The sequence below is a fragment of the Rattus norvegicus genome, chromosome 2 (genome assembly GCF_021556685.1).
Source record: "Rattus norvegicus strain SHRSP/BbbUtx chromosome 2, alternate assembly SHRSP_T2T, whole genome shotgun sequence".
NCBI classification, from domain to species: Eukaryota; Metazoa; Chordata; class Mammalia; order Rodentia; family Muridae; genus Rattus; species Rattus norvegicus.
In genome coordinates, this window is record NC_141535.1 from 117,039,137 (window position 1) to 117,059,103 (window position 19,967).

Genomic DNA, 19,967 nt, shown 5'->3' on the forward strand with positions numbered 1-19,967 from the left:
GTCATTGTCAACTCTCACTCCTCATGCCCCTTGCACCTTGCTCATTGAGACAAGGTCTCTCATTTGACCTGCTACTTGTCAATTAGGCAAGGCTGACCAACCAGGGAGCATTAGGGATTCTCCTGTGTCCACCTCCTCTGTGCAAGGATTGCTAAGCGTGCACCATCACGCCCATTATTTTACATGGAACTCGGGTTCTCATGCTGACAAAACAAGTGTTCCTATGAGCCATCTCTCCAGCACTCTCTTCTTGCTTTCATTGCACACCTGTCTGTTTTCTTCCTACTTTGTTTCAAAGACTCTGTGTTTCAGGTACAACATTAAGCCTGAACATTTTCATGAACATTTTCTTACTCAGCTATGGATTGGAATGAAGACTAGAAGAGTATGAGATTTTAAAGGCGAGTCTTGATAAGTACACACACACACACACACACACACACACACACACACACACACACACACACACACACAATGTTTCAAAAAGTACTAGAAGAGGTAACCCCTTACAGATGGTTCAGCTTCTCAGAGAACTCTAATGAGATTCACCTGGGCAGAGAACTCTCACGGTGAATTGAAAAGGGTATTTTGGAAGCTCAAACACAATTTTCCAAGTGTATTGTGTTTGCATAGGGTAAGCAGGACAGTGGGGTGGGATGGAATTAACAGACCAGCAGGAGACTGGTAGTCATTGGGATAATAAGATAAATGCATTGTGGGTTTCTATGGCAACCGGGGGCCCCAGCTGTTCTTCTGGCCCAGCTTGTTGTAGAATGGTCCACCTGTGCCAAGTCTCTCTCCCTGCTTCAAAACAAATAAATGCTTTCTCCCTGTGCCTCACTGTTCCAGAGATGGCAGTGGATGAAAGAGCACCAATTCCTTGAGCTGAGTAGAGCTCGCTCATGCTCTTACAGACACCGTTTTTCTAATGGCTGCTGCCATTTTTTTTCTCTTAAGAGGATACCTTTAAAGTGAGCACCAACAATTCATTTTTCATGCTACATTTGCAATTCATTACAGTGAGGCAATGTGTTTAGAAAGTGAGTGGACTGGGTGTCCAGCTGTGGTCTGGGAACAGCCATGCCCTTTCTCCTGAGGGTGATGAATGTGTAGGGGGACTGCTAGTGGCTTAGGAAGTTCCAAGAGCCCAATCATCATTGGCTCTCTGGGTCCTTCTCTCTGCCCTTTTCTAGTTGTGGGTCCACAAACATCTTTCCATTTCGCTGATTCCCTATCTGGATAATGGAGTCATGGAGGAGCTTGCCTTGTTCTGCCTTTTGTTGAGACCAGACAGCTCAAGTTTATATTAGAAACTCTCAAAACCAACAATAATACCAGTACACTGAGGGGAGCCTATGGGGCCAGAAGAGGGAGTTGAATCCCTCTTACAGACTGTCGTGAGCTAGAACCAACATGGGTGCTAGAACCAAACTTAGGTCCTCTGCAAGAACAGTGTGTGTTCTTCCTGCTGGGCCAGTGGTCAGCCCCAATCATTGCCCTATCTCACGTCAGATCTTTACATCCCCTGGGGCTCACAACACATGCCGTGGCAAATTCTAGACCATTTCTTTTGCGCATTTCCCCCCATATTTAGTCTCAGTGCAGTTGGATCATAGAAGGCAGGAATGTGCACACATTTGGGGTTGAAGGGCAAGGCCTTAAAACATGTCCCAGGGATAGAAAATTAGAGATTGCCATTTCAGAACCAGGGGAGGAGTAAACAGTGATAGTGAAGCCTGCTGAGGAACTCAGTGCCAAGCGTGTGCACAGACAGAATTCACATCCTACTTCTTTCTGCTAGGGTACCCCAGCAAGCCATGGCTGAGTTTACTGAGACTCAGGGGCTCCTGTGAGAAGTATCTTTATAATGAAGATTACAGTAATGCACAGCCGTTGAGGTTTGACCTTTTGCTGTGTATTGTAATGCTAAGGGCACGTCCCCAAGACCTGGTTGCCCTGAAAAGAGAGAGTCTGCATGTAGACCCAAGTAATACTGTGTGACCATGCCCCCAAGTTATTTTTGATTGGTGAATAAAGATGCCGAGAGCCAATAGCTGGGAAGCTAGATATAGGTTAGGTTTAGGGTTCCAGGGCTTCGGGGTAGTAGGAGGATCCCCATGAGAAGGGAAGAAAGTGAACAGGAAGAAGAGTTAGGAGGGTTAGAAGAGTCAAGAAAACATGTTCCTGAGGGCTGGACAATTGGAGTTAAGAGCAGTCCAGATGAAACAGAGTAAGTAATAACTTGGGGTGATCTATAGGAAAGTAAATTCTAATAGCAAAGAGAGTAGATATCTGACCAGCTCTTAGGCTGGTTAGGGTTTATTGTAAATAATACAAGTTGAGTGTCTTTTATCTAGGAACTAAATGGTGAAAGGTGGGGTAGAAACCCTGGACTGGGATTAAAAATTTGTACGATGCACAGGATCACTGAGTATTTAGGTATAACACAGGAAAAGCAACCAGTAAGTCTCTATGGCTCTCTCTCCTGGGCACTCTCGGAGTTGGGGGTAGCTCTCATGGCTGCCATTACTGCTGGTGCTGGAATAGTGTAATCCTTAGCAGACAATTTATTTTAATGTGGCAGAATCCTGGGTATATTCTCTTACTCCACAGGGCAAAGATGTGAATGAACACCCAGCAGGTTGTTTCCTCTTCTTTGTGTTCTTTTACATACGTAGAGCTAATACTGGACTAGAACAGATTTTTGTATTGCCAAATAAATGGGACAGTCAATGGTAGCATAGGGGAAATGTGCTAAGCACACAGTGAATTCATTAACACGTTTCCCAGCCAAATACATGGAAGTGTATACAATCAGTTATTCTAAGCACCGAGACAGCTACGGGGTGAGAACACACTTTGCAATGCAAAGTTTGGGAAAAAACACTTCAAACTTTCTGTGCAAATTTCAAATAAAATATTTACGGTGCAGTTTCTGCCAGAGCAGATGGGTTTCCTGAGATTCACTTTTATTACCTGTGCTGGAGCCACAAGTTCCAACTCAGAAGCCGACTCGGAGTTGAGGGCACTTTTCCCGGTACTCAGCTCTGGCTGAGATCTATGTTCTGAGGACCTGCAAGGAGACAGTGAGGACACTCATGTACAGCAAGAACAAGTCCAGCCAGGAGCCCAGCCAGGAATCAGGCCCTCGCCAGAGATAAACTTCTGTAAGTGTCCTCCATAACTGCCACTTGCAGAATCTGAACAAGCTGATAGCTATAACTTCTCTTTTAAATTTAGTTGACTTATGGACAAAGAGGAAATGAATGAGATACTTTTTTTTCTTTTATAGGAAATTTTATATTTTGAAAAAATAGTGTTCTGTTCTTGTTGGAATCAGTCAGTTTGTAAGGTAGATCTCTGTGGGTCTGGATTGTTCCAATATGGGGATTTATATGAGGGCAAAGGAGAGAGAAGCAGGAAACCACCCTATTCAAATCTTTAAAAACATGGCATTCTGGTTACTTTTTCTTAATTTGACACAAATTAGAGTCATTTGGGGAAAGGGAATCTTCAGTAATTTTCCACATCAGATTAGCCTGTGGGCCTGTATGGAGGACATTTTTCTCCTTTAATGGGGGAGGGTGCAGCCCACTGTGAGCATTGCGACCTATAGGAAGGTGGTCCTCGATTGTACAGGAAAGCTAGCTGAGACAAGGCAGGAGAGCAAGCCAATAAGCAGTGCTCTGGGCTCAGTCCTACATTGTGACCTGAGAATTCTAATGTGAACTAAACCCTTTCCTTCCCAAATTGCTTTGGTTCATTGTGTCTTATCAGCATAGCAACAGGAAAGCAACTAATACACCTGGTAAAACACATTCTTTCCTGAGTGTCCATGATTCATCTATAATTACTACAGTGAATGGCAGTGGATTGTTGAGAGAGCGGGAAAGTCGTGCAACCAACAACAACATGACTACCACTGTTGCAAAGATCCATTAGATATCCCCCTCCACATTTTGTTTATTAATCGCTTAGTTACGTAATTATTAATATTATCAAATCAGGACCTCTTCATCCAATCCTCTATGACTAAATTTTCTTTTTCTTTTTCTTTACAATTTGCCAAAGTGATTTGTGGAAGTGACAGCATATAGAAGATTATTATTCTATTTTAATCTAGATATCTATTTTAATCCAGATTCCTTAGGTATCTGGATTAACTGAGCTCACTGGTTATTTCCAGACATGACAAGGACACCCATATAGCCAGTGTAAGGTGCTCTTCACTGGTGTCAGGACATCTTACCACAGAAGCTCTTTGGATCCGGCTCTGGAAGAGCATGACTTCCTCTCTGCCATGAGGTGCCCCTTGCTTGTTCGGTCACCATGAAACTTGACATCATCCCATTTTTCCAGTTGTGTTTGAATATCTACTAGGGAAGAAGAAAGTGGAGGAGAAAGCCCAGGACCAAGCAAAGAAAAAAGAGATTGATTAAGATCGAGATTCCAGGTAAACAATACTCAGTGCTTGTGTGCAAGACCCAGGGCTAAGATTTACCTTCTTAAGGGCACATGAGAATGAAATAAAATGCATGCAGCTAAATAAAAACAAGACATATTAAGAGAAGTTGGATTACTTTTACGGTTGAAGCAATCAAGTAAAATTATTTTCAGGACCTAGTTTTATGAATCTATATGCATTTACCTGATACATAGATGCCCATGTACACACATGTGCATACGTGCACCTGCATACATAGGCTTATGAGCACACACACACACACACACACACACACACACACACACACACACCACACACACACACTTGCTTGATTTGCCTGGTTGCATGAACTAAGCAGCAAACTGTCCTTTCTTAGGGGGATGTGGAGTGTGTAGATGAAAGTTTGAGTTTGAGCTCTGAAGTTAACGAGGATCAGGTCCACATTTCCAGCTCACTCTGTTACTAGCTCTGAGATTTTGGACAAGTTAAATTTTAAAACTTGGTTTTCATGTATGTTGGAGTTGTAATGATGAGGTCAAACACGTATATGGTGCTGGGCTGTTCCTGGATATTACAAGCTGACAGTGAAGAGTATTTATAGCTGTCATCACCATCTTGACATTATCTTAAGAATGGTTTGTCCCAATGTCCCCAAGTCCTATGATGCTCTTATGTGTCTCCCTTGCTTCTCAGTTGGGCTAAACTGAGAATTCCTAGAAAGTTATATGTACACTTTCCTTTAATTTTAGCTCCCGGGCCTAGAGAGATGCCTGGCACCCACTACATGCTCAGTCCACTGGGGAGAACACATAAGTGATTGAAGCAACACTAGGTTTCATGAAGCCGAGCTCTCATGGCTACTCATCTAAGCACAAAAAATGCTATACTCTTCCAAGCTTTCTGAAAGAGCTTTATCTTTCCTGCTCATATGTTCACGGTTTTAAGGTCATCTGTAACTTGACTGTCATATCAGCACCAACCAGACAAATTAAGCCATAGCTACTGCAAACCTTTGCCTTACCTAAATCTAAGGATGATGTCTCTGGCCCTCGGAGAGCCTGTGCTCTCTGCTCAGCATCTGCACTGATGAGGTCAGAGCCATCAGCTTTCTTCTTGAGGGATGAACTCTTCGATGAGGACTCTGATTTCTTGGCTTTGGTTTGGGTTTGAGAGACGGGTTCACTCAGGTCAAGGAGATCCAAGCCAGTGGTCAACACTGTGGGAATAGAAGAAGGCAAGAGAAGCCATTTACTTACCATAGTTATCATTACCTATTTGTTTGGTGTGTGTGTGTGTGTGTGTGTGTGTGTGTGTGTGTGTGTGTGTGTGTGTGTGTGTGTGTATGATCCAGGATGTATGTGTGGAAATATCCTGGGTGTGGATGTTAGAGGACCACCTTAGGTGTTGTGCTTAGTCACTGTCTAATTGAGATGAAGTCCCCACTGTCCTGGAACTGGACAAGTAGATTAGTCTGCCTGGTCTTTGAGCCCCAAAGATGTGCCTATCTCTGCTTTCCCAGGGCTAGGATCACACCACCATGTCTACTCTTCTACTTTTCTCTCTTTAAACATGGTTTCTGGGGGATGAAACCCAGAGCCTTGTCCTTACAAGACAACCACTTCACCGACTGAGGTGTCTCTAGCCCCCGTATTTTTTTTCAAAGTAAGTGTGTCAGTTGGTCACATGTAGCCCCTATGTTGACAGGACAGATTAGGATCAGAAATGCATTTGGTTCTCACTGGAGAGGGGTTTTATAATGCGTGTGATGGACAGGAATGCAGGCTAATGCCTTGACATTTAATATGCCAATTGTAATTCCAGACAACCAGCTATAAAAGGGCTATACCTGTGCTTCCTAGTGGGTTGATTTCTTTGTACTAAATACTCTAATGAAGGCAGAGATAAGAGTATGTTCTTATGTATGCTCAGGCAAGTCAGAATTAATAAGGCCAGCTTTGTGACCTGTTCTTATATTTTTGGTTGTGAGCCTAGCCTTTAATGACTGAGCCATCTCTCCAGTTCTTTGTGACTTGTTCTTTTCCCAGTACAAGAAACTCATATTTGACAAGCTCTCCCTGAGAACCAGAAAGCCAAGAGAAGAGTCAGCTCTTTCTCACCTTGGGCTGGAGAAACTGAGTGTGTAATTGGCCTGGTGGCTTCAAAAGAGACTTCCCTTAGTTTGGGAAAGGCAAGAGTGGGTAGTGGAGCTCATGTGCTGACCACACAGTCTACAGCAACCACTAGAGCACTTTCCCCAATTACAAATATCATGACTTTTCAGCTTGTCCTCTGGATGGAGATTGGGTGTGATTGATAGCTCAACCTCATTCCATCTGCTTTCTACTTGGGTGCCCCCTTGGCAGAGCTCCACTGAGTTCACAAGGGGAGGTTCCTTAGTCATGTACAGTCTGCCTGTATATGTCCACGAGTTAGCCATCCCCAGGTGATTCTCTGGTGTGTGACTAAAATGAGTTCCTAACCATCATACTTCTAATGTGTCTTGAGTTAAATTTTCTGGGCAACCTGAGCTCCAGTTGCCAAATCTGAAAATGGAGAATCAATAGTCTTATAAGTGTGGGATGAAGATTGAATGATCCAATGGACACAAAGTACCAGGCTTACACTAACTATTCACTCTGTAAATGCTATTCCAGTCCGGGGAAAGGGTAGTGTAGTATAGTGGGACAGTTTGAATAGCATTCACAAGCCCAGCTTGGTTCATTTCCAGTAATACGTGTGCATGCATGAGTGTATGCACATGCATGTCCATGCTTGCGCTTGTGAGCTTGTGTGCATATACATGGGCATGCGCACACACAAACACATTTTTGAGGGACCAAATTGCAACAATTCTCCAATTTCCTCTTTTTTATTTAGTCTTTGCCAGTTTTCTTTTTTGTGTTCTGTTTCAAGCCACAGTCAAATCTACACACAGTGAGAAAGAAGAAATGTTCCTGTGGATAAAGCAAGAAGTGACAAAGGTTTTGTCTCCACAGAGGATTCTATGAAGTAAACTTATCACAAAATGGTCCCAAGGTGTCAGCTCACTGTAGCAGTGTTTTTTTTTTTTTTTGAGAAGATGGGAGCCAATTTCTAACAATGAGCTGCTTGGAGAGAGCAGTGCTTGTGAGTCAGAACAAAGTGGGCGGAAGAAGCTTCCAGAACTGAGTCAGTAGCATGCTAAGCTGAATTTAAGCACAGCAGGCAGCCAAGACAGGGCTGCACACACTTCCTATCCACTGAGTGATTAAATGAAATTTCTAGACACTATTGGAGTCTAGGCTCGGTAAGACTTCTTTATGATGGAAGGAATATCCTTTTTACCTATTGTACAAACAATGAAGAATTAGCCTCTTGCCCCTAAACTTCTCTTAGAAGTAAATTTTCTAGGAATCATAAACTTGTGCTTTGAAAGTACTTTTGCTACAGAATAGTAGCCAGGGGTTTGATTTAATCTCTATCTGTTTCTGAACGTGTGAACTGAAAATTCAAGCCAGCCATTCAATATGGTCCACTCTGAAGCACCGTGGACCCTTTCTGTGTTTGTTCTTGGTGGCTTTGTTGTTTTCTGTGTAGATGTGAAGTTGGAGCCAGGCATGCACAAAGGCCCCACTAACTGCCCATTTAATGGTAGCAGCGTCTTAGAGGTTGAACGGCTTTGAGGCTGAGAGTCCCCTAGGAGGGTAACTTTGAAAGCAGAGATGGTTGGGGCAGCCTTAGGCTTCTGGAGGAGACAGTGCATTGTTGTGTGAAGTGTGCAGTAGCCAAGGCTTAAGAAGAGGGCTTATAGCTGCTCAAGCGCTTCAAACGAGGCATGTCTGAGCACAGAAGAGTTGCTGCTTCACCGACTGCCTTGATCCAGTTTACAAAACTCTCCTAAACACGTGGAGGTTTGGGTCCTAGAACTTTTGTGTCCAAGGTAAGAGTACAGCAATCTTTTGCTTTCAAGAGTTCATGAGGATGCATATGTATACACATGTGAGTCAGAGTATGCATGTGCATATATACGTGAGTCAGACTGTGCATTTACATGCAAACGAGTCAGAGTGTGCATGTGTATATACATGATTCAGAATATGCATGTACATACACATGTAAGTCAGAGCATGCATACGTGTGTGTGTGTGCGCGTGTGTGCGCGTGTGTGTATGAATCAGAGTATGCATGTATATATACATGGAGGGCAGGACCAAGGAAATACCTCCCAAGCACTTCAGTTTTACATTTGCATTTGCAGCCTTTTCTACCCTGGCCCCTGTCAGTCACCATGTACAGGTCACAGATTGTAGGTCCCATTGTCTAAGTGTGCTCACGGGGAGAATCTAGGAGGATCAGAGTGTGAGAGGGGACTATGAAGATGAATCTGAGATGCAAGCTGCTCTTGGTGACAGAAGAGGGAAGTGTAAGTCCACAGTTGCTGGCATCCTCTGAAGTGGGAGCAAGCAAAGCAACACACATCTGTGATCCAAGAGCAGTCGTCCCTAATGGCTCTGACTTCCAGAAATGTAAAATACAGAGGCGTGCTCTTTCCCACACTACTTGGGTGCCCTGTTTCAGCAGCAATAAGAAGCTAATACAGTGAGTGTCCCCACTGAGCCCCAGACACAGGCGTTCCATTTAAAACCTATCTAAAATTTGACTGAGCCTGGAGGTAGCAGACTCATACTATGGTAGCTCTCCTTGCCCCTTAAACTCCTGGTTCTTTGGCAGTTGCAAGGTTTGAGGCATGTTAGTAGTCTCAGAAACTGTCTCTTTTGGATAACCAAATTCCACTGGCTAACATTTCCTGACGATGGCAGGCAACACACGTGAAAATGGCCATATCCAAGTATCTCAAGGACAGCTGAAATAGATCGTCTTTGAGACCAGAGGGCTCTCCCAGGCCACTGCGAATGTTTGGAAAATGTATAGAAGGGGCTACTCAAACAGAACAGAAGAGCACCTAGAAGAAAGTACTGTTTGAGGTCAGTATTGTGGCACCTGACTTTAATCCTAGCACTAAGGGCACAGGAGGAGGCAGATCTCTGAGCAACAGGCCAACCAGGGCCACATAGTGAGATGGCCAAGAGAAACAGGAAATTCTTATTTCGATAAGTTGGTGGAAGACATAATGTTATTAACACTGTGATGAAGCGTGACTTAGGTAATCATAGGAAGTTTCAAACATGTCTACCAAATAGATGAATTCTATTTAAAGAATTAAGTCAACCTTTTCTTCTTTATTGTAATATGTCATTGTTTTTATTCCTCAGCTCTTTCTTTTTCCATTTCCATATGTATCTGTATATGTTGTATATGCATATATGCACGAGTGTATGTGCTGCCTATGCATGTTCTGCATGTGTGGGTGTACGTGGCCATCCTAGGTTAATACCAGGAATAACCTCCAATTGCTCTTTCTCCTTATTTATTGAGGAAGGACCTGTGAAACCCAGAGTTGTCAGCACAGCGGGCCTTTCTAGCCTGTTCTGGAGACCCTGTCTCCAGAAGCTGGGTCACAGGCCAACGCCTGAGGGACCTGGACTCTGGCTTTCACGCTAGCTTGTCTGGCAAATGCTCTAACCATTGAGCCATTCTTCCAGTCCTTGCTTCCCAGATTTCTAAGCTTTCCTGAGACTTGTCATTAGCCTGGTGAGTTTCATAAAAACGCACCCTAAAACCTGATCTTAACTAATATTATAGTTGAGATATTTTATTATGCAGTTTATGTATAGAAGCCACAAACATAGATATATTAACTCCAGGTGGGATAAAAAAATTATAAACTATGAAAAGTGTTCCTTCCAAAGTAACTATTGGTTTAATGACTCAATGTCCTGCTGTTATATGACTTCATAAATCATAGCAAGGACCTCCTTTTCTTCTTGATTTCTGACAAAGCGTCTGTCCTGTGCTTTAACATATGCCAGAGTTGTTAAACTATACAAGATACTGCAAAATTTGTCACACTACAGGTATGACAATACAGTCATTTAAAGTATCTGCTGTTCAATGACTTTCAGGACATGCCTTATTATCAGCCTGCATTATAATATCGATGTATGTGCTTGTTTAAAATCAAGGGTTTTGCTTGGTCTGGTGCAGTAGTCTGTAATTTCAGCTACTTGGGAAACAGGGGAATCACAGTTTTCCTAGGATACAGAGTGAGTTCAAGGCCAGCCTGGATAATTTAGTGAAAAAGAGAAAAAGGCCGGGAATACTTAGCATTTAGGAGACCCTGGGTTCAATTCCTATCATAGTACACACACAAAAAAATCAGTCATAGATATATAATTATTTTCTCTTATTAAGCAATAAAAATATATTCTTTTAAAATTTGTTAGAAAAAATCATCACAATGGAAAAATATTTTTTACATCGTTTACTCTGTATTGATTTTTGTAAGAACTACACTCGTTAGGGATTAAAAACTATAGTGATTTTTGCCTTGAGATATAGTTCTAAGCTTGTAAAACAATGTGTCCAGCACAGTATTATTGGAAATCACTGTAGGGCAGAAAAGATTCAGAATATTACATTATGGATTGAATGGGGTTCCACCCCCTTGTTCCTAGGTAGAAGCATCCACACTTCAGAAGGTGACCTTATTGGAAATGTGACTAAAGGTGCTGTCCTGAAAGAGGCCTGGACTCAGTTCCAGGATGACAGATATCCTCATGTAAAAGGAAAATTTGGATATAGGTAGGTGGGCAGACAGATACAATATGATCAGCACACAAACAAAATACATGTGAAAGGCAGAGTCATACTCTTGTTACAAAGGGCCAATAGAAAGGAGTAGAGAGTCCTGGAGCAATGTCTTCCCAAGAACCTGCAGGGATGTGTCTGGTCAACGCCTTGGTTTGATATTTAGAGATTCACTACTTTGTCATCTATTGTCTCAGTTGTGGCAAGCCAGCAACCCCTCCCAACCTCAGCCTTCTGTACCCATTCCCCAGCACTGGGATTATAAGTGAATACTTCCCTGTCTATTTTTTTATTTTTTCTAACATGACCTCTGGGATTGAACTCAGGTCCTTATGGTTATGCAGCCAGTGTTCTCTGACTGAGCCACTTCTAGGCCCTCGGGATGGGCTGCTTCTAAGTGGCTTAGTTTCTTCATCAGGGGGAATTGAAAGGCAAGAATGAGCTTCCTCGGTACCCTGACCCTTGTGGCATTGCCTGCAGTTGAAAGACACAGGCTCTGTATTTTCTGGTATTCTACAATTTTACAGGGTTGAGCCCCAGCTTCAGAGGTTAGGACTAATCAGATCTGATAGTCCGAATTCATTCGATGTCCTGTTTCAAAAGCAGCGAGCACTGTTCAATGTTCCCAAGCACTCAAGTGACAGCTGGATTTAGGAAGCAATCACCTGATGTGATGTTAAGCAATAAAGAGGGAGGTGTCAAGAAGATGTCCCCCCGATATCAATCAGGATGACCTCCCTGGCTAGAGTTTGCTACTGTCAACACATCCCTGGATGGGTTCATTCATCTTCTCAAGCAGTTTCCACAGAGAGGATCGTACTGTTATTAGATAAGGAAACCAAGGCTCAGCTATTGTTCCCAGAGGGATGAGGGAGAGTAGAAGCCCGCCCCAGATGCAGGGCTGGGATGAGCACACATGAGTTTTCATCTCCCAGACGTTCAGATCATCTACTCTTCCACCTCTGTTGCCATCATCTGCCGTGAGTTCTTTCTGTAGTAATTTTTTAGTGGTCTGAAAAAAAAATCACCTTTTTTTCTCTGTCTGATTTTCTTCACTTGATTCAACGTAGTGAAAATGTAAGTGGCCTGCCAGTGGAGGCCACTGTGGAAAAGTAGGACCACTTTAAGAAGAAAGGGAGAGGTCATATTGATGGGCACCGTCCATTTACTATAATCTGTGGTTTCCTGTCCGCAAACACCATGCTTTTCTTATTAGTTGAAGTGCAAATCTTTGAACATGAGTGTTGCCCCAATGAGGTAGATATGGCAAGGAGGCATGTCGGAGAACTGTAGATCTAGCTAGTGGCTGGCAGCACTCATTCCTCATGTTGATGAATGCTCATTTCTATATGTGCCAAGCGCTGAGGAGATGAGGGCATTCTGTGGAGGAGGTTTACTTCCAGAAGTGTATGTGCACATGGGAATGTTCAGATAATTTGCATGAGAAATCAGGGAACAAGGGGCACATTTAAATGGCTCTACACTATTCCCTGTCTATAGGGTATTTTAATAACCATTTAACGCTACTCAGAAAGATGATCACATTTTTTTTTATTTTGTTGGACTTTTGTTTCACAAAATATTTGCAAAAATAATTGGACCATCAGGCTGAATTTGCAAAATCTCACTCTGATATAGCAGCTCCCCTTAGAATATGGTGGATTCTGAAATACAGAGAGGTAAATGCAGAAGTGTATGTACCAGAACCTAAGTGAGAACAGTAGTATGTTTAAAGTCTACAAAACTGTATAGTTTCTTAGGATATCAAAAGTCATTTATTAATTTATGCTGAATTGTTTACGCCCTCAGTGTCACTTGGTTGGAAATATTATCCCTCCCCCCACTTAAAATGTCTAGAGGAGGGGCTGTGAGATGGCTCAGCAGTTAAAGGTGTTTGCTGCCAATCCTGAAGCTGAGTTCAATCCCTGGGACCCATTTGGTGGAAAGGAACCATCTCCAGGAGCTGTCCTCTGACCTCTGGGTATGTTGCAATATGCAAATGCCCACACCTACAAATAAATAAATACCGCAACCCTTCTACTTCTTTAACAAGATTCCCAGAGGAAAAATATTTGCGTTTGTAGGTAAAATGCACTCCACTTGAGCACAGTTAGAAATGAATTACCAGCTGTGTTGGACGTCACTGGCTTTGCAATGGCCTCGGATTTGGTTTCACAGAGGAAGTCGTCGATGGAGGGGCTCAGGAGAGGTCTGCTTTCTTGTTGCTCATTCACCAGCTGAGAACAAATGGACACAGATGTCAAAGGGCTTCCCTGTTAAAGTGTGGACGCATGTAAATGAAAATGCAGCCTTGCAACACAAGGGACAAGCAAGCCTACTGAAATAAACACAAACATAAATAAATAATGGGGTGGGGCAATAGAGAAAAACAAAACATTACCACGGGGAGGGAATGAGCCTTCAGCACTGTTAATATATCTTTGATGCAGCCAACTTCAGTATTAATGCTTAAGCCTGTGTCTCGCCCTCCGGGAGTGGCTTTATGATCATCTAATTTCAACACAGTGAGAAAGACACCTGTTCCATCACAGTTGCTATGGGCTCACGGCACTCTATATTTGGACTGAAAGTTCTAGAAAGCATTGGAACAGTGGCTTCAGACTCCATGGTGATGGGCTCTCATGAGAACTAGCTACATGATGATGTCTGTGGGTGAGATGTACACACACATGGACCTGCTTGGTTGACTGGATGAACATGATTGATTTTTTTTCCTTCTTAATAGCTCAAGGTGCCTCAAAAAAAACCCTTTCATTTTCTTAGAATGGTTTTGTAGGACATAACAAATTTTATTTGAGAGAAGAAGTTAATATTATATATCACCTGTCTGGGCATCTAGTAGGTGTTTGTGAACACCTTCAGTCTGTGGTAATAGATTCCTGTAGGTACGATTCTATTTTACCATTACTTCATTCTATGACTTAAGAACCTTTTATTTAGACTTAAAGTTCAGAGGGTCCTAATTGCTAGCAGTGGGTTCTACACTCTCAGTTCTGGTGCTTCATTTTGAGTCTAGGTTTTCTATGGCTAAGAGAGAAAAACTTGATAGTCTCAGTTTTCTGGGAGACAGCATAGTTGTTTGATTCTACTTGTGGTCCAGAAAAGATGTGCCTCAAAGTGTCTAGAATTTTAATAACTAACCTGTCGAGGTTTTGAAATACTTTAGAATGCCTCACGTGCATTTTCATGCCATTGTTCCTCTGGTTCAGGGTCAATAAAGTAGTTCACGGTCATCAGACAGGACATCCAAGCACACTGTTGGTACTTCAACACATCGAACCCCATACCTACACTAGAGCTTTTTATAGAGAATTAAACATTGATTCTCATGCACATTTGTGGCTATTCTTGAGGAATATCGTAGGGAATACTCCCTTTTGGGGTTTCAGTTAATGCTGTTACCTATTCTTCAATTATTGTCAGTTGTAATGTTACTACATACCAAGACATGTTTCACTCGAAATCACATTTTCTAAGGTGGCTGTGGGTTTTAACCATTTTAATTTGTTTATTTTCAAAGAGATTCCTTTAGCCTATGAATAAAATTCTGGTCCCTTTGCCTTTTCTCTCCATTCCCCTTGAATATTATCATGCTTGTTGTTGTGAGATAGTTTCAAGTGTTGAGTTTAAGGTTGAGCTCATTGTAGTTTCTGGGTAAGGCATTTGAATTTTTAAAAATGCCATGGAAAAGTCAAGTTTAGGAATTAGCTGGAATATTTTCCTGCATAAAAGTCCATTTTATGATCTTAAAATGTACTTGAAATCATTGGCGAGGCATATAACAAACCAGAAAGTGACAAAATTGCTAACATCCAGTGATTCTGTGTTTGGGTCGGCTTCTCATACAGTAGTTTGGGCACAAGCTTTCTGCAGGGGACAGTTTCTAGGACTCAGGCATCATGCTAGGGGTACTGATGTCACTTGTTTTTCTCACCCTCAGTATTTAATGGAACGGACCTTTCCTGTGGATACCATAGTGTCAAGATTTATGGAGGCCGAAGGTTACCATCAAACATGGCACCCCACAATACTCGGGGTGATTTTCTCTAACAGAGCTGTGTGCTCTGATTACCAGCCACTGGCCCTAGTTCTCTCTGCCTTTCAACTGATGTGCATAAGACGCAACACAACTGTCACTTTAAAAGTATGAATATCCTGATTCTTTGACAAACACGACTTTTCCAAGGGATGTTTAATTTCGAGAACAGATACGCATATGTAACTAAATTCTCTTTGTGTTGATTAAAAAAGTATGACTTGGGTATTTCTTCGCTGTAGCATTTCAGTTCACAGAAGAATTTAGATACCGCTTAGCTTTGAAATGCTCATGGATACATGAGAGGCTGACTTAGGAATGGGACCTTTATCTAAATACAAAGTTCCCTTTTATGTCATATGCACCTTGCACACATGCCTGGAGGTGAGATTTTGTAATAGGTACTGTGTGTCTGCCTGTGTTTTGGCAGCGTCCTACCATTTGAAGTCAAGGGATTCTACTTGTGGCTTCATATTGAAGCATGATGGGTTGTGGATCATAGAGAATTTTCAGACTTTAGGCTTTAAGATTAGGAATTCTCAACCTGTACCAGTTTTAATGTCGATACATACAAGTTATATTTCAAGAACCGTTTTCTGGTACTCCCCTTTCCAAAACAGCGATGAACTATGAATTTATGCCTGAATCCTGATTCCGTGCATGTGGCATGTGGAACAGGCCTGAGTTACTACAGCTTAGAATATTGGGATCTTCAACTTCTGTAGATAATTTCTGAATGCTGAAAAACCATCCTATTTATTTGTTGAATTCTAGAAAAAAACATTGTTTATATTAATATCCAAATGGAAAAACAAGTGAAAGGCACTATAGGATAAGAGCTTCCTTGAGGAAAGCGTGCTTGCCAAGGGCAATAGAATTTTGTTGTTGTTGCTGAGTCAAATTTCAGATGGATTTCCCAGAGGAAGAACCAGTGGCCATCTGGGTTCACTCAGCACAGGAAGAAAGGGAACCAGGGGATGCTGGCTCAGAAAGGTTCCAGGAAGCCCAGCTCAGAGTCATTGCTTTCCAGTCTTCTAGACCCTGCATCTGCAGGCTGGTGCCTCCTCAATGTCCAGTGACCACTGCTGACTCCACGATTGATGAAAACACTGTGCCAGTCACCCCATATCATTATGTTATTCTTGAGGTTTTGCTCCACAGATACGAAACAAGAAGACACAGTGAACAGCTTTTAGAGTTAGCGTTTCCCAGGTTAGAGGAGTGTGGCGGTGCTCTGTGCTCTGGCTGAAGTGGTGCTGGGATTCCAGGTGAAGAAGATGAAAGATCAGATGACAGAGAGCAGGGAACAGCCATTAAAATGGTCAGAAAGAGGTTGGGCCTTGGTGAATGTGGAAGATGAGGTGAGAGACGTCATGGAGATGACAGAAGATTCCCTTACAGGGCCCGAGCTTAGATGCAACTGCAGCTCACACTTAATTACATCATTCACAGCTTCCGGTAGGGAATTTTCATGAATAAGTTGTTCAAGAAATGGCTGACAAATGAGACAATGGCTCAGCAAGAACACAAGACACACACATGTGTGTCTCACATAGTCCAAGTAAATCGCATCTCCAGTTTATGGACTTAGCATTATTTTAGTCTCACAAGTGCTACTTTTAAGTGTTTAGGCTGGGTCAGCTTACCCCATGCCTCCTCCTCATCCTTAAACAAGAAGATGGTTTTTCTTGTGGTAGTTTAAGAATAAATAAATCCTTCAGGTCATAAAGGTAATTGGAATTGAGTGGAATCTAAAATAGCCCCTCTAATCGTTACTTTAAAATTGTATGCCGTGCATTCTTTCCTTATTCATCAGATGGAGAAGGTTTATTGACTTTTAGATTTACTTCATTTCATTTGAAAACACTTTATCATCTTCCCTCATTTAAGGCTTAGGGTACAAAGCACATTGGAGCTATTACAATGTGACACAAAGGTTCCTAGTTCTTTGCTAATAACTGAGTCAAGTCTTCGTGATTTTGATAATCAGATTCTTAGATTAGCCAGATGATCATAGGTGAGTTTAGAAAGGTCACTTTCTTAGGTGTGAGATTTTGTCTTGCTCTGTTCACACCTTTACACTTCCATTTTTGAACTATGATCTCTTCTCAGTGTTGGCATCAGTTCAGAGGTCACTGGGGCTGTACCTCAGTAACACAATATGTACTTAACAAGTGCAAGGCTCTGGCTTTAATTCCAAGCATGCATACAAATAGACCCCATGTTGGTAATGGATGTTTAATTCTCTTGCAGGAGTCCCTGTGATGGGTGCACCTCAGTCTTCTTCAGTGCAGGGCAGTGAGCACCTTTTGGAATCATCTCCATATCTCTGCTTATTTGGAATCATTGTCTTAGTTTTAACGAATTCCTTCTCATTAGACTACAACTACCATGAGATTGGAGATTTTATTAGAAACTTTGGTGCATGCTATAGTAGTGGTTTAATAAATGTGGACCAGTTTTAGTGCAGCTAACTGGCCGATTGTACAACAGAATGATTCTGTGGGCATCTTGGACTTCACACTGAATTTGAGTGACCCATGGAGAGATCAGTGGTCTTTCATAATGCTTAACAATGTCCTAGAAAGCCTTAACCTAGACATTCAGACCCATTTCCTTCCAGAATTGTGTCTTCTAAATGGGGAACATGGTGGTACCTAAGAAGCATTTGTAATGCTACCAAGAGGTGAAGAGTGCCCAGAACTAACATCTGAAGCAAAGCAGTGGACATTCAGGACTATGCTGGCCAGTGCCAACCCTCTGGAAAGAAGGACATGGACATAGGTGAACGGGAGGGCAAAGCCTCCTTAAGACATAACTGCCTTACTCTGCTTCTGATTTTAAATCAGAAACCCGAATCTGGAGAATTCGAGGGAAAATATGTCAGCAGACACAGAAACGGGGACTACTATGGAAGAAGAGGGTAGGTGGGGACTTGCATAAAGGGCTTCCTTGTCAATCAGGATTCAAAAGACAATTGAGTGGTTATACTTTATTGGTAATCAAATATTCAGCTAGATGATTTCAACTGAATTGTGACCTATTAAGACTGGTCAGTTGATATGGCCAGTGGAAGTTGCCACATAGATGCAGGAAGCTCACCCAGCTCTAATGGAGTGCGGCCTTAAAACTTTATTTGAAATACCCTGAGTTTCATTTTTTACCTCCTCTAGTTTTAGTGTTTAAAAATTACATTTATTATGTGATCTATTTGAATCAAATTATAAAGCAATGTTTTGCTTAAAAATATTTCTTTTACTTTTTTGGGATCATAATATAATTCCATCATTTCCCTTCCCCAATTCCTCCTTCCAAACCCTCCTCACTCCTTTTCAAATTCATAGCCACGTTGGAAAAATATTTTACTTCTAAATAAATTTTGTTGTTTACTTTGTGACTAAAATTTGACTTCCTTATCTTTAAATAAATCTTTTAACTTAGATGCTTTATTAAAAGAAATAGAATGAAAATTTTGTGTTAATATATTACTAAATATTGACAACAAAGCAAAATGCATGTCAGATAATCAAACAGTATACAAAACATTAGTTCATGAAAACACTGCTGGTTTCACTTAAGGTGAATATTGTGCTCTGATAATTAAGCATTTCAACACTTAAGAATAATTTTAAAGTTAAATTATTTTAAAATTAATAACATTAAAGTTAAAACAATAAAGCTTGTGTGCTGGCCAGTTTTAATTGTCAACTTGATTCCACCTAGAAACACCTGGGAAGATGGTGTTAATCAGAAATTATTTAGATCAGGTTGACCTTGTGGGCATGTCAGTGTGGGATTGTCTTGATTGTTAATGAAGGTACAAAGACACAATCCACTGTGGGTGGTGCCATTCCCTAAGAAGGAGAGTCTAAATAGTAATAGGAGAAAACTAGTTAAGGGTGAACAATCAAGAATGCATATATTGTCTCTCTCAACTGTAGATGTCATACTGTAGCTTTCGGTCATGACTTCCCTACAGTAATGGATTGCAACCTGATGATTGTAATGAGTTGTAAACCTTTTCTCTCCCAGGTTGCTTTTTGTGAGGGTATTTGCCACAACAGAAATAAAACCAGGGCAGCTATAATTGGGAAACAACTGATCAATAATCTCATGTTTGTCACATTGGCATAAGTCATACATACCTTAAATAGTCTAAGTTCAGAGCCTGCCTATGCCTACTGTGATACCAAAGGGCATTAGGTCCCTGCATAAAACTGACCAGGCCCCAGCCACATTGCTGTGTTAGTGCTTCTTATCATCGTCAAACATCCTTTAAATCCTTGACTTTAGATTAAGATCAGTCTTCTCCAGGCAGGACAGTTAGGTGTATAACATTAATCCATTTGTGGAGAAAGGAACTGATAACACCATCCCACAGCTGGGTAGTCTTATTTCTAAGGAGGTAGGTAGGCATCATTAAGGCAATCATTTTAAGTTGATGATAGGAACCCAAATAAGGCAATGATTAGTGACTTTGAGAATGTTTTCCCAGTCAAGGACTAAAATTAAATCCTACTGTGTGTAAGAAGTGGGAACAGATAAAGCATACAGGTGGAGGAGGAAGAAAAATGCCCTTTAGGCAGAAGAGATGTGAAACTCAGTTCTAAGACACTGAGCTTTGTAGGAAAAAGGAGCTGGGAATACCTTGATTTAAAAAAAAAAAACAAACCAGGAAACCAAATTTGTCAAAATGAAACTTTCTCAAGTTTCCTTCTGAGAGGAATGTATTAATTAGCCTTGTACAAAGGAATCCTTACTTTCAATGGGATAATCTTT

At 41.6% G+C, this 19,967-nt stretch overlaps 1 protein-coding gene and 1 long non-coding RNA gene across 30 annotated transcripts in view; one reads left to right on the plus strand and one right to left on the minus strand.

Moving 5' to 3' along the window:
• Pex5l (peroxisomal biogenesis factor 5-like) overlaps positions 1 to 19,967 on the minus strand; it is a 213,573-nt gene that overhangs the window by 56,635 nt on the left and 136,971 nt on the right. For 14 of the 28 annotated variants that reach the window (XM_087617006.1, NM_001393825.2, NM_173152.4 and 11 more), the window contains 4 exon segments: positions 13,257 to 13,368; positions 5,466 to 5,660; positions 4,250 to 4,373; positions 2,977 to 3,073 (listed from right to left, as the gene is read on the minus strand). In XM_087617006.1, coding sequence (XP_087473132.1) covers positions 2,977 to 3,073; positions 4,250 to 4,373; positions 5,466 to 5,660; positions 13,257 to 13,368 — 528 coding nt within the window. 28 annotated transcript variants of the gene reach the window in all.
• Positions 13,749 to 15,417, plus strand: LOC134485614 (uncharacterized). 2 transcript variants are annotated; one of them, XR_015674388.1, is made up of 2 exons: positions 13,749 to 13,883; positions 15,093 to 15,417. It is a non-coding gene; the product is annotated as an uncharacterized LOC134485614 (long non-coding RNA). The 2 variants fall into 2 exon arrangements; XR_015674390.1 differs by having other exon boundaries at positions 13,774 to 14,037.